General features: G+C 26.6%; 1 protein-coding gene across 1 annotated transcript in view; it reads right to left on the minus strand.

The window, feature by feature from the left end:
- LOC105843202 (nucleosome-remodeling factor subunit NURF301) overlaps positions 1-17,863 on the minus strand; it is a 36,256-nt gene extending 18,393 nt beyond the window's left edge. Inside the window, exon 1 of the mRNA XM_065792562.1 lies at positions 17,634-17,863. Coding sequence (XP_065648634.1) covers positions 17,634-17,783 — 150 coding nt within the window. The 5' untranslated portion in view covers positions 17,784-17,863. The remainder of the gene's footprint in view (positions 1-17,633) is intronic.
- Between the last annotated feature and the right edge of the window lie 548 nt (positions 17,864-18,411).

An 18,411-nucleotide genomic window follows, 5' to 3' on the forward strand; every position in this document is an offset into this window, starting at 1 on the left:
ATATATATATATATATATAAATATTAGGGTGGTGGTAAAAACAACTTATTTCAAAAATGTCAGCTGACAACCCCTAAATGTGTTTTATATAATAAAATAATACTGGATTTAAAAAATTTTTGAATAAAAAATATTTTTACGGGTGCCACAAGGCCCTTATACATCAAACAGGTTCCTAATATTATTAAAAAAAAAGTTTTTCAAAAGTATATCATGTTGGGTCTCAAAAGAAGCAAAATTTTATAAAAATTCTAAAAATAACAATTATTTTATAAAAAAACTATCATTCAAGATTTTTTTGAAATTATAATTAAAAAAAATTAACTTTTTTCATTTTTAGTTTAAAAGGTCATTTTTTTTGCAATAAACTATAAAATAACAATTTTTTTTTTAAAATAATTGTTATTTTTGAAATTTTTATAAAATTTTGCTTCTTTTTAGACCCAACATGACATACTTTTGAAAAACTTTTTTTTTTATAATATTAGGAACCTGTTTGATGTATAAGGGCCTTGTGGCACCCGTAAAAATATTTTTTATTCAAAAATTTTTTAAATCCAGTATTATTTTATTATATAAAACACATTTAGGGGTTGTCAGCTGACATTTTTAAAATAAGTTGTTTTTACCACCACCCTAATAAATATATATATATATATATATATATATATATATAAATATATATATATATATATACATATATATATATATACATATATATATATATATACATATATATATATAGATACATACATATATATACATATATATACATATATATATATATATATATATATATATATATATATATATATATATATATATATATATATATATATATATATATATATATATATATATATATATATATGTACTACTGTGATCAAAAAGTAAGGTGAATTTTTAATTTAAACTTCCCGCATTATGCGAATCGTCCAATCTTTTTTATTTTTAAGTTGGTAAGAATATCATTAACATTTGCGCCAAATTACATGTCAAACTCATAATTATTTTTTTTTGTTTACGCTTGTTTCTGAAGTACCAAAAGTGCATTCGGCGATTTTCACGATATCTAATTTTGTTGAGCAAAGAAGTGCTATTAAATTTTGTTTGCGGAATGATATTTCTGCTGCTGAAACGTATCGAATGTTGCAAAAGGCCTTCGGTGAAGAGACTATGTCTCAAAAAAATGTTTACAAGTGGTACAAAGACTTCAAAGAAGGCCGAGAACATGTTGATGACTTGGAACGCTCCGGACGACCATCGACTTCGATTGATGATCGCCACATCAACAAAATCAAAGAATTGGTGCTTGCAAATCGTCGGTTAACTATTCGAGACCTTGTTGACATGGTTGGAATATCATTTGGGTCGGTGCAAGCGATTTTGAAGGATTATTTGGGCCTCAGAAGACTCAAATCACGTTTGGTGCCGAAATTTCTCAATTTCTTTGAAAAAGTGCGTCGCGTTAAATCGTGTGAAGCAATGCTTTCTGACTATCAAGACGTCTACAAACAAATTATTACTGGCGATGAGACTTGGGTCTACGCATACGACCCTGAAACAACCGACCAATCGAATGAATACCATGAAAAAGGCGAGCCGAGACCGAAGCAACCACATCAAAGTCGCTCAAAAATCAAGGTCATGTTGACTGTTTTCTTTGATTATTGTGGTGTCGTGCACTACGAATTCCTTCCAACTGGCCAAACTGTCAACAAGGAATATTATTTAAGCGTTATGCGACGTTTGCGTGAAGCTATTCGCAAAAAGAGACCGGAATTATGGGCCAATAACTCTTGGATTTTGCACCACGATAATGCGCCTTCGCACACAGCACTGGTTCTTCGTGAGTTTTTTGCCAAAAACTCTACCCATGTTGCTCCACAACCACCGTATTCGCCCGACTTAGCACTGTGTGACTTCTGGCTGTTCCTAAAGCTCAAGAGACCACTCCGGGGAAATCGCTTTGAGTCCATTGAAGAGATCCAACGTAAATCGGCACGCGCATTGAAGGCTATCCCTACCGAGGACTTTTCGGCATGCTTCGAAGACTGGAAAAAACGTTGGCAAAAGTGCATTGGGGCCGGGGGGGATTATTTTGAGGGGGACGATACAGATTTGGAAGAATAAATAAAGATTTTTCATTTTATAAAAAAAATCACCTTACTTTTTGATCACAGTAGTATATATATATATATATATATATATATATATATATATATATATATATATATATATATATATATATACATATATATATATATATGTATATATATACATATATATATATACATATATATAGATACATACATATATATATATACATATACATACATATATATATATATATATATATATATATATATATATATATATATATATATATATATATATATATATATATATATATATATATATTCTTGAATGTAGACATCATGTATGAGAGTATGGAAATTATTATTTTATAAACATCAATTAATCAATGTATATATATATATATTGTGACCATTAAATAACAACAAAAAATTTAAATTTTGACGTCATTTTTATAATGGTTTCTTTTACTTAAGTATGAAAAAAATGTCCAAAAATTTGTTTAAAATTTTTGGACATTTTTTTCATACTTAAGTAAACGGAGTTCGATCCCCACCACGTCCCTGGTAGTACCGCGCTCAACTTGTTCATCCGCGCAGCGGCCTTGTTCGTCGAGGTTCGTGTTTTGGAGTTATAGAGTTGAGAGAGGGTTATAACCACTATTAAGTAGCCTCCTCATCTGTAGTGACCTTCTTGGCCTTGAGGAGGCAAATAACAAAAAAAAAAAAAAAAAAAAAAAAACTTCTCTTTCAAATTTTTTATCCTCAACTTTAAGTGTTTCTGCTTTATCCCATTCAATGTCCTCATATGCAAAGCTAATCCAGATTGGTTTAACTTGCTTTCAGTCAAAAAAATTTTGGTGTTGTTGAACCCTTGTTCGTATTTGAAGTTTTGATTCACTGACACTTTGGAGCATTTGCACTTAATTCAATAGGTTCCTGGTTGGCTGTTGCATGGTAATTTTGATTATATTTTTAGACATTAATAGTGTTTTTAGATTAGCATTTGATTTAAAAGCAGTTCTGTAAGCTTTTCTGAATATTCTTCTAAGCCTGGGAGATATTATTGGTATCCGTGGTAAAGAGATTGTAGGAAGGTGAATTAAAAATTTTTATCTCACCTTTTAAATGTTTTTCGCTCCATATTGAGTATGCTCTGTGTATGTATCCATTGAATAATGCTTTTAAAATTTTGGGATCATGATTAAAATGAGGTTTGATTTGGATATTGGTTATTTATTTGGATATTGGTTATTTTATATTGGTTATTTTTTTAAGTTAAGTATCTTATTTTTGTTTTCAACTTCAACAGTACATTTTAAAGAAGGATGTCAACTGTTAAGGATTGTTTGGAACTGTTCCGCTTGCTATAAGTTAGAAAACCTAGCGTGGCTATTATCTACATATATATGAAAGGATTTAATATCAATCGAAGGAATCATTGTGATTGCCATTTTTATTGCCTTTTCCTCATGGTATTGTAAAAAAGATTCAGCCAAAACAACCATAAAAGACAATCCTATTGGACCTGAAGTCTCTAACTCATGAATTTCACCATTCCACAAGAAATAACAATGAAACAAACAAAGTTCAATTAGTTGTTTTGTTTCATTTAAAGTAAGTTTAGTTGAGTTTTTGTAAGAAATGCTTTTATTTAATTGATCCAAAAGTATTAAAGTTGCTTCTTTTAATGGTATTGATGGATATAAGTTCACAATATCAAAGGATACCTGTATTTCATTTTTGTCAATTAACCACGACTTTTTTAAGTCTTTTGAATTTTTTAACCTAATAGGAATTTCATTTAAGACCGGTTGTATTCTTTTAACCAAGTAATTCAAAATTCTATAACAAGGTGTGCCAATAGTGGATATAACGACTCTCATCGAATAAGATTTGTCTTGTTTATGAGTTTTAATTAGCCCATACAAATGTGGTGGGACAGGATCACTTGGATATATGCTTTCATATTCATCTTTAGAAAAACGTTACTTTTTGTTAAGATTTGAAAGGAAAGACTTTATTTTAATTCATAACTTAGAGTGGGATCAATAGAATTAATTTTTGTTGGGTCAATCTGTTCTCTAATTTTTTCTATTGCTTTATTATGTTCTATTCTCACGAATCCTATTCCTTTATCAAATGGATAAATATCAATTTTCTTGTCTTGATTAATTTCTTTAAATGCTTTTCTTTGATTTCTCGTTAGATTATGATTAATTTTTTTAGCCTATTTTAAGTTCTCTCAGTACATTTTTCCTTAAGGTTTGCGCTTTTTCAATTTCTTTATTATATTCGAGTTTTAAGACAGACGATTCAGTTGTTGTAATAATATCCATGTAAGGTATAGATCTCAAGGAAGGTAAAAGTGTGGACCAAAATTCAGAAGATTGATTTAATTTTCAAGTATCTTGGTATAACAAAGATTTAAAATTGCATTTTTAGAAAATTTCCTTGATTTCTTATTACTTTTGTTGTAATTGAATTCACTTTAAATTATTTTGAACTTTTTAATTAATCGTTCTTTAGATTTCATAAACAAATTTTCACAAGCTTTTTCAATGATAAATATCACCTGATTATAGTCTTTGTCTTCAATTTTATTTTTAAGATCCCTCTCAAGGTTTTTAGTAATATTGATAAGATTAAAGTATCGCCTTTTAGAATCATTTTTTATACAAAGTAAAAGTTCAAATATTAATGTCTAAAAATAAATCAAAAATGTATGTATATATGTATATATGTAAATATGTATATATGTATGTATATATATATATATATATATATATATATATATATATATATATATATATATATATAAATAAATAAATATATATATATATATATATGCAGATTTGGCTAGGAAGGCGTGCGATTTCAAGTCTTTATATGACCACGCATATAATATTTTGTTTTGGCAATTTAACCACGGTTTTTAACTAATGCACTGAAAAAATTGGTTTTTAATTACATTGAAAATAAATAACTTCAACACATTTTTCTTTACTAACGTTTTTATATTAGCAAAACGCTTTTAAATAAAGTAGCTAATGATTTTATTTAAAGTATCAATGGAAGTTTAATAAATTTTTATTTATATTATTTAATAATATAAGATTTATTTATAAGAAAAATAAAATAGTGAAAATTATTTAAAAATATATATATATAATTTGATAAGCGACGATTTTAAACAGGGATGGTCTCTTTAATAAACTTTATATAAGAACCATTAAAATTAATTCACTCGAAAAAAAGAATGATTTTGTTAAGAAGAAAAAAAAAGAAAAACTTTGTTGAAAGCATTTTGAATTAAATAACTTTGATCTTTGTTTCTTATGTTTTTATATTATTAAAATGCATTTAAATAAAGTAACAAATCACTGCTAATGATTTTTTATTAAAATACTAATGAATAATAAATATATTTTTTTATATTTATATAAGTATTTATAAGTATAAGTATATGTAAGTATTTATAATATAAAAGTATATAATATATATTTTTTATTATAAATGTCTTGAAATAAAAAAATAAAAACTATAGTAACTTTTTAAATAAACAATTTAATTTTTTTGTTTTTTTGTTTATGTTACTGCAAAGCATTGTTAAGAATCTTTTTTTTTAACTTTTAAACGTTCGCATTTATAAAACAATCGCTAGATGTAAGTTTTTATTTTATTTAAAAAGGGTTTTGCGTATTATTATATTATTTCAAACATAATTTAGATAATTTTATCACTATAGTTTATTATTCATTTTAGTAAGGCTTGGTCAGGAAGTGGGAGCGATCGCTCTGGATACTGACCACGGAAATAATATTTAGTTGCGAAAAAATAACTGTATTTTTTAGTAGTTTTTAGAACATTTCAAAAAACAAAAAAAAAGCGCAAAAAAGGTTACTTGGACCGATGAGAGACAATTACAAAAAAAAAAAACTAGGAAAAGAAAATAACTTTTAATACGGAAAACTTAAAGGAAAATAAATTACGTTTAGAACAAATTTTTTTAAAACAACGTTCTTTTATAATTTTTTCATAAAATTAAGCAATATTTTTAAATAAAGCAACTTCTTATGATTGCTTAATAATGAAACAAATGTTCTTTTATTTATCAAAGAGTATAAAATAACTTTTATTTATATACTTGCGCCTTATTTCTAGTGCCCCGGGCCCTGCAATATAAGGGGCCCCAAAATAGTCAAGAAGACCTTTTTTTTGTCATTTTGACACTCTGGCACATAAAAAAGGCCTCCAAAATAAAAATAGCACTGGCCCTGAAGTCCAACAAGATTCTAATAAAACTAAAACTCTTTATTTTTTTAATAACTATTTTATGTTTCGCATAGTTTAAAAAGTTTAGAAACAATTTTTCTTAGTAAGATAAACAAATGAAGACTACAGAGGAAAAAAGTCACATGATACACATTTCCACTTTTGAGATAAATGAAATTTTGTCTTTGAAAGTTGCTGTTTGTTCTTATTTCTTGGGACACTAAGTGTAGCACTACATAGGCCTTTTTTGGGTTAGATTTTACTATTTTACTTACCTTCAGGCTTATGTTTATATAGTAGGGGAAATAACTCAAATAATTGGATAATAAGTGAAAATAATTAGAGTTAGTAAACTAATATCTAAGAACTTAAAAGCTTTTCTTTATATTTAATAACTTTATATATAAGTATATATTTTTTTTCTGTCATGACCTCAGGCACGGTGCTTGTTCATCTGCGAGTTACTTTGTATACATGTGTGTATTTAGTAACCAGAACATCTTGTATGTTTATTTCATAATTAGTTTTATTAACTTCGATGATTAATAATTTCATTGAAAATGCAATTATTGTTGAAAGTCCTTTTGTTTACAAAATAAATTGTATAATTGCTTAAAGAGATTACATTAAAATAAAAAACAGATACACAAAATTACATTTACATAAAAAATAAATACTTTTTAAATAAAAAATAAGAATATACTAATAAAATCTATAATATATAATAAACTTTCAAAATTTTGACTATTTAAAAAGTATATATTTAAAACATTTATTTTTGTAAACAAATAATAATAGTTTAAAAGATTTGTCTTTGCAAATGTGGCTTCGAGAATGAGCCATAGTATTAAGCCATTGTTCGATTGATAAAATATTCTTAAAACTATTTATGCTAGAAATCACAAAACTTAACAAATCTCTAATTAAACAATTTTTAAAACATTTCAACAGAATACTCTAGAACTATTCGCTTTATTTCGCTTAGCGTATTTTTTGAACCAATAGAATTAGTTTGTTCATAGATTTGGCGGGTTTTTAGCGTTCGCAAATATTATTTTTATTTTTCCGCATCAAGATGTTTTGAAAACATTTACGGACATACATAAACTTAAATGTTCTCAAAATGACTAAAAAATCTGGCCAGTTTTTTGCAACTAAATATTATTTCCATGGTCAGTACTCGAAAGCGATTGCTCCTACTTCCCGACCAAGCCTGTTTAGTTAAGTTTTAGTTTTTTTATTTCAGTTTTAGTTAAGTTATTTTTATTTTATTTTTCATTATTTTCTTTACGAAGATTTATTTGCTTCTTTCACGGTAAGTTTTTTTTTAAGTTACTTCATTGTTAAATTAAGATAATTTTTGCAGCGGATTTTTAAAATGTATACAAATTTTCAAAACATATTAACAGCCGTGGTCAAGTTTTTAAAATCAAATAGTATTTGTGTGGTCATATGACATGAAATCGCACGCCTTCCTGACCAAGCCTCTATTTTTATATATATATATATATATATATATATATATATATATATATATATATATATATATATATATATATATATATATATATATATATATATATATGTAAATTATGTTAGTGTATTTTACAAATAGAGTGCTCCATGTTCTTAAAGAACAGAGCAATAATAAATTAGTAAAAAACACTTATCTAACTTTTATCTTCTACTTTAAGTTTCACCATTGCTGGATCATCAGGAAGAGTTACTAAATCTAAAAAAAATTCAATTTATAGAAAAAAATATTTTACAGGAAGTTATAAATTATTATAAAAAATTTTTTAATTACTATATTATTTTGTTAACGGGAAGTTACAGAAAGTAATTATTAAATAATTTTCTTTGGAATGGGGATGTTTAATTTGTTCATTTGTTTTTATAATTTTTTAAGAGGTATTTATTTTCGTGCCTACATTTAGAAATTAATTCAGATTTTTTATTTAATAGATTTTCTGGATTTAAATGAGTAATTATTTCAAACTTTTCTTGCAAACATAGCATACATTTTTTGGAAATGTTATTATAGGCAGGGGCAGATTTTAGAATAGACCATTGTAAATTAAAATTTTTATTTTTTTCTTTTAAATCCCAAATATATTTTGACAGCATAGTCTCTTTTGAATATTTTTTGTGTTTAAACGATTGTTTGTGGTTGGCATAACGTTTTTCCATTCCCCTCGGTTAAGCCAATATATTATTTATCAAGGTTAATTTGTGAATAAATAATGCACTTGTAAATTACATTTTTCGAAAGGCATTTTCCATTTAGAGGGCAATCTATTTTTTGTTTACAATTACAAAAATGAGTGTTTTTTTCTTTTATATGTTCATTTTTATTAATTAACGCGTAGTTGTGGCTTTTTATAATTCTTTCTAAATTTTTTGTACAACTATAACTTACTTTAATGGTATTTCTGTTAAAAATCTTATGTAATTTATTAGAGGGAGGAAAATGTTTGTCTACTAATTTTAGAAAAATTTTACCTATATTTGTTGAAACATTTTTGCTGTACGTTTTGTTGAACCAAATTATGTTTCTATTTCTATTACGAAGATGCCCTATTATTGAAGATGCCCTTAAAAAAAGTGGCTTTCAAAATTTCGAGCTAAAATTTGAAAGTAAATTGCAAAAAAGCATAATAGAAATAGTTAACAAAAAAATATAGTAATTAAAAATTTTTTTAAAATAATTTATAACTTCCTGTAAAATATTTTTTTCTATAAATTGAATTTTTTTTAAATTTAGTAACTCTTCCTGATGATCCAGCAATGGTGAAACTTAAAGTAGAAGATAAAAGTTAGATAAGTGTTTTTTAATAATTTTTATATATATATATATATATATATATATATATATATATATATATATATATATATACATATATATATATATATATATATATATATATATATATATATATATATATATATATATATATATATATATATATATATATATATATATATATATATATATATATATATATATATATATATATATATATATATATATATATATATATATATATATATATTGGAACCAGCTCTAATAATAATTTTTAAATAATTAGGTTTTAAAAGTTCATCATTTGTGACCACAGAAGATACAAAACTTTGCAAAAAATTTTTTAGTCATAACCCTAACATATATATTAGAATAGAATCTAATCTTGAATCAAATCACCTATATATTTGTAAATCTAATCGAATTTTAAATAAAGTTTTTCCCCTATTTTTAATACTTATAAAAATTTAAAAAAAAAGATGTCACATGCCCAAATGTATTTAGTTGGAGATTTAGAGTAACTATTTTTTATAAAACCTTAATTTATAACTTAATACAGTATAATTACAATTTATTAAATTTTAATAAATTGCATTTTTGGTTTGAATATACCAAAGGACCTCTCCTTAACAGGATAAATTGCTTTTAATAAATATCAAAGCCCGTCTTGTACTTTTTTTATAAGCCTAAACAGTTATGAATGTTACCCTGCATGCTGACATTTTTTTAATAGTCAATTTTATTTCAATAAAATATCCCGTTAACCAGTTATCCAGTTAATTGATAGTTTTTTAGGCTTGTAAAAAAGATTGAGAGATGTAGTACAATTTTTGTTTTCTTTTGATACTGTCAAAAGAAAACAAAAAGTTTATTATAAAATTCCGAAAATTATTAAATGCTCTTGATTTTAGCTAATGACTTCATAAGACGGGTATGGAAAACAATATCGATCCCTTATTTTTCTTAGTTCACCTGTAATTCTCTAAACCACGCCAGAAAATAGAACATCTCCATACATATCATCTTTGCTTTCAGCAAGTTTGAAGAATTTACTTGTTGGTTGTTTTTTCAAACACTTTATATGAAACAAATTTCTTTCTGGGCTAGGCTACAACTACCCATTGCTTTGGTTCAAATGGAATGTCAGTTGTTCTATCAGCTGATTGCTTTGAGTCATCACTTTCATCTTGAAGTTTGATTTCTATTACAGAATCACTATCTGATGATGTTAAAGACTCAATTTCTTTATTTTATCATTTTTTTTGGCAACCAATTTGGCACCAGTACTACTACATTGTGGTCATTTTCCTATTCCTTCAGAATTTTTTTAATTTTTTGATCTCATTAAAATCTTTTGAAGTTACCCTTTACAAAGAATTATCTTTTGTTATCTTTTCTGCCTTTGTCTGTCAGGTTTATTGTTTAACAGCATTTCCTCAACAACTATACCAAAAGATTTCTTTAACCTTTTCACTACCAACGTTATGGTTCTCATTTGACAGTCTTTTCAAGGCTTCATCTCACACTTGTACCAATCTTTGCAAACTCTTTTTGTGCACTTATAGCTATTTGCACTAATGCTAGTTCACACTTATGCCAATCTTTGCTAATTCTTTCGGTGCACTTATGCCAGTTTTTACAATTGCTTTTCACATATGACAGTTTGCAGTTATGCCAATTCACACTTATGCCAATGCTTGCAAGTTCTTTTGGTGCACTTATGCTAGTTTGCACTTATGCAGATTAGCGCTTAGGAAATTGGCACTCAATCAGCCACCCTCTTATATACCACTATAGGTGGTAAGAATACCGAATAGCATTTCCACAATACATGATGCTTACATAATTCTTTGAGTGCTGCATTTTATACTTATCTATTTTAAGTCTTCATCTGCATACATTTGATTTTGTGCCAGGGCTATTAAAAAGATTTTTTTTTTAAAGCTTTTCACTTTCAACAACCACTATTAGAGTTGAAAGTTACTGGAAGAGAAAGGATGAAGTTTATAATGCTAGATAATGATTAACAGACTGCAAACCATGTGAATCAGGAAAACAAGATGAAGAGAGCAAATTCGAAAAAACTGTTGTTTGATGAAAAAAATAAAGAATTTTAGGAACACTTAGAAATAGTCAGAGATTAGTCTCATCATAGTTATAGATGTTACAGGGTTCAACATTTGCTTTCTCTAACATTTACTATTTTTACCATACCATAACATTTTCAAAAGGTTTTTCTGGCAATCAGTAGAGAGTGCAACTGGAAGTCCAAGTAAACATTTTAGATGCTATAACCAAACTTATAGTACCCTTCCAGCAACATTAAAGAGCTGCTGGCAACCCAGATTGCAAATATAGACAATAAGTATAAGTCCTGTTCTTTTTATTGTAGGTTCTTATATTACAAACAGTTAGGTATGTAGTACCTATAGGCAGGCCTTGTTATTGGAATTTATTCCAGAACAAAAACGCATAACTTTACCTATAAACGTAACTTTAACACAGCTTTGATATTTAGATTGTTAAAGGTTAAATTGCATCATTAGTGTATTTTAAAGTATTGCATTGTAATTAAATTTAATTTTAAACTTTAAAAATCATTTGAATTAATTTAACAAAAATTACTGATGAAATCTAAGTTAGGTATTAGAAAAAGATTATATATCTTTATAATTTATTTCTTAAAACAATCTTATACTTAACATAATCTTCTGTTTGTTTATAACAATTTAGTTATTTTATTTTTAATGTATTTAATGTAATATTTCAAATAAAGATTATAAACAATTTATTTCACCAGTTACCAATAAGATATTTGTAAACATAATTTATATTCATAAATAAATTAATCCAAAAGAAATACAATATTGAATTAATAAGAAACAAATTTGGAAAAATTTTCTTAAACAAAAACACTTTTTTAAAAACAAGTTTTTTATTTTCGCATTTAATCTATGATGGAGGGGCATGTTTAACGTAATGAACTAGACAGCAAATGATAAAAAAAAATTCTTTAATTAATATTGAGAAACTATTTTATATTCCTTCAAAAGTAAATTTAACATTCTATGTTTACTATTTTACATTTCTTCAAAATTAAATTAAATTTTTTTTAAATCATATTTAATTTAAATTCTTTTCATTAAAAAATTTTTTTTTATAAAAAACTCTGTTTCTTAAAAAAATTCACAGTTTTGGTTAAATGCTTTTTTTACGAGCTAATATTTTCCCGAATAAATGTCACATAAACGATATTAAAAGAAAATTTAAATACTCCATGAAAACTTTTTTTCCCCTAACATAAAACTGCTGAACGCGCACACAAATCATCATTTCGTATGAAAAATCCAAGCTGTATAACACTTCTTAACAAGACCTGTATTTAAAAAATATGTTATTATATACACTTTATTTATAATTTATAAGTACTGTTTATAAGTTTATAAGTTTATAAATTTATAAGTTTAGAATACTTTTTTACACTTTTTCAAAAAATTTTAATATCTTTTAACAAATTTTACCTGGATTTGACCTTTCAAATTGATTTTATGAAATCTTAGTAAAACTTTGCTTAGTGTTTATTTATTTTAAATTTAAAGATGCTGAATATTACAAAAGATGATAAAATAATACTACAAACATAATATCGAAAAAAATAGCTTTAAAAAAAACCCCAAAGATACCCCAGATATCAAAGTAACCCCACTTGACAGTATGTTACTTTGACATGCAGAAATTGCATTTATTTTAATCTATTTAAAATGCATTTAACTTTTATTTGTCCTATTTCCCTTATAATTAAATGTGCTAGACTTTTTTCAAATTTTATTTTGTAGTCTCATTAACTTTATATATAATTATAAAATAAATATTTTTATGAAACTAGCTTGATTGGGATATTTGGAAAATATTAGGAATTTTTTAAATCGAACCTTAAACCATTTTTCTGATTAGATTTAAAATATTTGTGTATGTGTGTATGTATATATGTATATATATATATATATATATATATATATATATATATATATATATATATATATATATATATATATATATATTATATATATAAATAAATATATATATATAACACACATATATTTATAGATACATAGATATAAACAGCAATAAATAGCAGGGTGTATCAAAAAACAACTTTTTTTGAATTTGAAATTGTAATAGAGCGGAAAAGTGGCATAATGCTATAAAAAGTAATTGTGCCAAATATTTTTTTATATTTTTTATGTCTTCAGTTCGCGCTAGGGTTTTATTTTTCTTATGAAAACACATTTTCTTTGACCTTTTTTACAAAATAAAAATAACAAATTCAATGCATATACTAGAGTTGAATTAGAGTTTAAACACTACACAATGATCAGGTTAGAAATGGTTACAATTTTTAAGAAAATATTTTAATGTCTTTAGTTGCCGCTAGAGGGCTGAGTTTTTACTAAAAAACACTGTTTCATGAGTTTCTGATAAACAAGCTCTGCAGTATATAATGTACAATTAAAGTTATGAGGAAAATGTTTTTGAAAAATGTTTAAAGTTTAGCTGAAATAAAGTTCAACTATCTGATCCATTTGGATCTGCCGCAAACTCCCTCAAAAAGGCATTAATTTTTGCGATGCAAGTCTTGAAGCTTTCTCTATTAGCCAAACCCCAAACTTGGTCTAAAGCTTCGGTTACAAGTTTGATGCATCTCTCCACTCCTTGAGTATGGCATGGAAAATGCGGCACATCTGGAAGATAAACATTTGTTAACATTTCAATTAGATTTTCATCTGAAATGTGAGTGGTAATCTGAGGTTCATTTAGTTCACATTTTTTCCAATCAATTAGATCTATATAGTCTTTTGCTTCAAAATTAATTTCTGGTATAGAGAGCTTTCTGACTTTGTTTGTTTTCATCAATCTTGCTGTCATTATTTGTTGTAATGCTAATTTCCTCACATTTGGGTGAGTATCCAATATCATAGCGAGAAGCATGTTTTCTGGATGCGCAAAAAACCCATTCCTTTGTATAACTGGATCGATCATACTTTTTATTTCACTACTGGCATGCCTGGAGAAATTGATAGCCATAAATGTCTAGCACCTTCCGTGCATGAGGGATTACATCTTATATTGAACCACATTTGGCAGGAAACTTTAATAACAAACTCAACATTTCTCTCAGCCTGTGTGACGGTTCGCTACATCCAACATAATACCTCAATATTTTGTTTGCAGTGGTCACCCACCTGACAAGATCAAGCTTTTCAGGATTTCAGGTAGCCAAAGCATTTGGACAATAACCTGTATATATTGCTTTGCAAATATCAAGTAAGTATTTTTGGTCTTATTTTTATCCAAGAGATTTTTCGTCTATTTTTGGTAATGTGACACTGACAGGAATATAGTTGACTATTGGCAAGGTATTACACAATTTAATTTCTCTTCCGATTGGTCCAATCCATCTATTAGGCCCTGATGTAGGTCCACCTAGTTTTTGAATTAGATGCTGTATAGGCAGTTCATTGGCATGTATTTGACAGATAAACCAGTGGACAGGTCTTTTTGGTTCTAATTTGAACAAAGCAATAGCACCATTAAGAAATCCAGTATTGACAGCTGTCCCGCCACAACCCATGGCAATTAACTTAGATGTATCAATGTTGTTTTGAGTTAAAAATGTTTTTGTACTTCTCTTAATGCTGTATCCATGCCCTGATGTAGTCTCTATATGCCCTAGATACTTTGAACCTGGTTCTTGTACTAAAACTACATGTTCTTCTTTGATAGTTTTTCATATATTTTTCTCCTTGTTTGTATCAATAATTAATGTTGTACCTTTTCTTTCATCAAAATACAAACCTTCTAACATTTGAAAATTTTCATGGTCTAAATGTTGCATTTTGTCTGTTTTTCTTTCGTTCTCTTTGAATCTTGTTTTTATCAATTACTTTAGATTGGTCTCCTTTTGAAATTATGTTTATGCTTTCCAGCACAGCACATGCTATAAATGCAGCACCTCTGCTTGAAACACCTACTCTATCACAGGCTTGTGCTAAGGATAGTAACAGTGATCTCATTTGTTCAGTTTTATCTTTTTTGTTTTGCGGCTTTCAGCTGTGTCTAAATAATCAGCATCTGATTCTGAGTCAGAATTCCAAATCACAGTGTTATCAGAGTCAGAATCTTGAGATACAGAATAAAAACTTGAATTCTGAATGTAGCTTGATGATATTGCTTGGGCTTCAATACCTGTAATAGCTAAATACTGTGTCGATGGGTTAGACAGTAAGGGGCTATTTACTCTGTTTTTTCTTGCTTCTTTTTGCTGTAATCTTAATGTACTTTGAATATCGAGTCCTTCCATATACATAATTCTCATAAATCTCTGATAGCTGAGAAAGTCATGTTCTTTCTCTGGTACCTTCTTTACTTTTTCACACATAAAAAATCAAGCCGTGTGCATGCTGCAACGTCAAATAAAGTATTTTCTGCATGCTTTTGAAATGTTACTATTTTGGACTTCAACTTGTCTGTATGTTTCATTTTGGGGATTTCCATTTCTATGCGTGATTTTTTATTTTTCTTTGTTTTAGCGATTAAAAGCTGAGACTTAAAGCAATACGCAAACTACTACGATTTTCTTAAAAAACTTTTATAACTAAAATATTTTTATCATATTTTAGGCTACCTGAATAAATTAAAAATATATATTTTGATCATTTTATTTTTTTTGCGAAATAATATCGCTACTGTTTGAAAATAAACAACAATTTTCAAAACGCTATACTTTAGCTAGAAATAATTGATAACTGCCATTTCTCATTGAAAAAATACTAAATATTAGTCGTAGAAGTATAATATTTCACTTAAAATACTCACAAGCAATTTATTTTCTTAAAAATATCTACATGAACTTAACCAATTCGCAACTTCTGTGTGTGACTTCTGTTCGTGATCATTCATGAACTGCATTTAAACGATTGCTGTGACTCTATGATACATTGTGCAATCCTGTAACATTCTGGAAAGCTTTACTAACATTTAAAACATCATTTAAAAAAATATATATAATGCTGAAACTTATATTTTTTGAAGAATTAAAGTTTACTTATCTAGTAACTAAAATTTGAGTTTTTCTGTTCTGTGCGTGATTCAGTTTCAAACTTAACTTATTCTTTGTTAACATTACTAATGTATACCATTTTTTGTTTACAAAATATTTATATAGGTTAGAACTAAATCAGAGCAAATTGAAGATCGCCAGTTTTATTATTATGAAAATAATAGATAAAACATATACAAGTTTCCACCGTGATTTTTTAGAAATGCCTTTTTGTTAATGGACTTCATAATATTTCTATATTTTTGATTGTAATCAAGAAACATTTTTACAATGCGTTTATGAGACACAGTAAGTATCGATGCTTTTCTCCACAAATTTTCTATTTTGTGTGCCAAATTTTCTGATATTTCTTTCAAAGAAGGTTGTTTTCCACCACCACACCACCATTAAGAAAAGATAACTTAGCATGGCATGTTTGTATGCTGGCAAGACATTTTCAAATAAGTCTGCTGGTGAACCCAAGATAGGACAAGTAGAATTTTTCCTTGTTGTCACTGCATCAGAAGATATTTTTGTCATTAAAATTTTCTTTGATATCAATTTATTTTAATAATAAACAGATGTATATCAGAACTAATAAATTATAACCTGTGCTTTTTGCCATTTATCTGAATATTTATTAAATGTTTTGATTATAGACATAATTTGTGGTAAATAATGCTGATGGTGATGGTAATAAATAATGTAATTAGTGTCATTTTACATACTTTAATGTCTTTTAAAAATCACCGGTGTAACCATTGACATAGAATGTTTGGTTTAATACATTTTGATTACTTTTATTCCATTACCGTAACAGTGACGACAAGTGAAAGCATCAACAACATAAATAAAATTACTTTATTTTAAATAAAAATTGTTTTTTTTCTTAAAAATTCAGCCCTCTAGCGGCAACTGAAGAAATTAAAATATTTTCTCAAAAATAGTAACCATTTTTAACTTAGTTGTTGTGTAATGTTTAAACTCTATTACAACTCTAGTATATGCATAGAATTTGTTATTTCTATTTTATAAAAAAGGTCAGAAAATGTGTTTTTGTAAGAAAAATAAAACCCTAGCACAAACCGAAGACAAAAAATATACAAAAAAATTTGGCACAATTACTTTTTATAGCATTGTGCAAATTTTCCGCTCTTATATCAATCTGCACATATATCACATATATCACATCTTATATCAATCCGCACATATATCAATCTATATCAAATTCAAAAAAAGTTGTTTTTCGATACACCCTATAGATATAGATAGGAGTTTAATTACAAAAATTATGATACTTTGTAATACAAAAATAAAAGCAAAAAATAACCTGTTTATTTACAGACACATAGAAAATTACCTTTTCATTCATTGAACTGCTTTGCAATAATGTTGGTGACTGTTTTATACTTTCTTTTTCATTTTCAGGTTTTGTGACGTAATCAACCAACTTTTGTTCAAGGCTTTCATTCTCAGCATGTTCAGAAAGTTTATTATTATTATGATTCATGGAAAAAAGGTTGAATTCATGCTGTAGATTTCTACTTATAACTACTTTTACATATTTATTCAAAAATAAACTTCTAAAAAAAAAAATAACAATAATTGAAATTTAAACACTTGATGTTATATTCATGTAAAACCATTGAACATCAAAAAAAGTTAGGCTTTGGTGCTAAACCAAATTTTCAAATTTGAATATTTAACAAATATTCATTTCTATTTTTATTACAGCAACTTTAATTTAAATTATTTGTAAATTCTTTCCACTATTTAGATAAAGAACGATCTTTATATGTTTAATGTTTTAATGTGTAAATATCATGCAGTAAAATTTTAAATGTTGTAGCAATATCTCAAGAAATACATTGATGAAAAAAAGTTGTGAAAAATGTATATATTTGTATGTATATTGTATATTATATACAGGCCTCAGCGGGAATAATTGTGTCCAAGAGTGGAGAAAAGCTCTCCTAAAACAAACATGGGGAGCAATGCAAGCTGCTCCTCTAAACAGCTTTTTTTGAGAGCTTTTGGTTTTTGCATGAGCTATTTGTTTATTCAAAATTGTTTAAATACAAAATTTGGTTTTATAACTTTTACAAACATATGTTTGTAACGCTAATGTCACAAGAATA

This window comes from Hydra vulgaris, chromosome 03 (genome assembly GCF_038396675.1).
Source record: "Hydra vulgaris chromosome 03, alternate assembly HydraT2T_AEP".
Lineage (NCBI taxonomy): Eukaryota > Metazoa > Cnidaria > Hydrozoa > Anthoathecata > Hydridae > Hydra > Hydra vulgaris.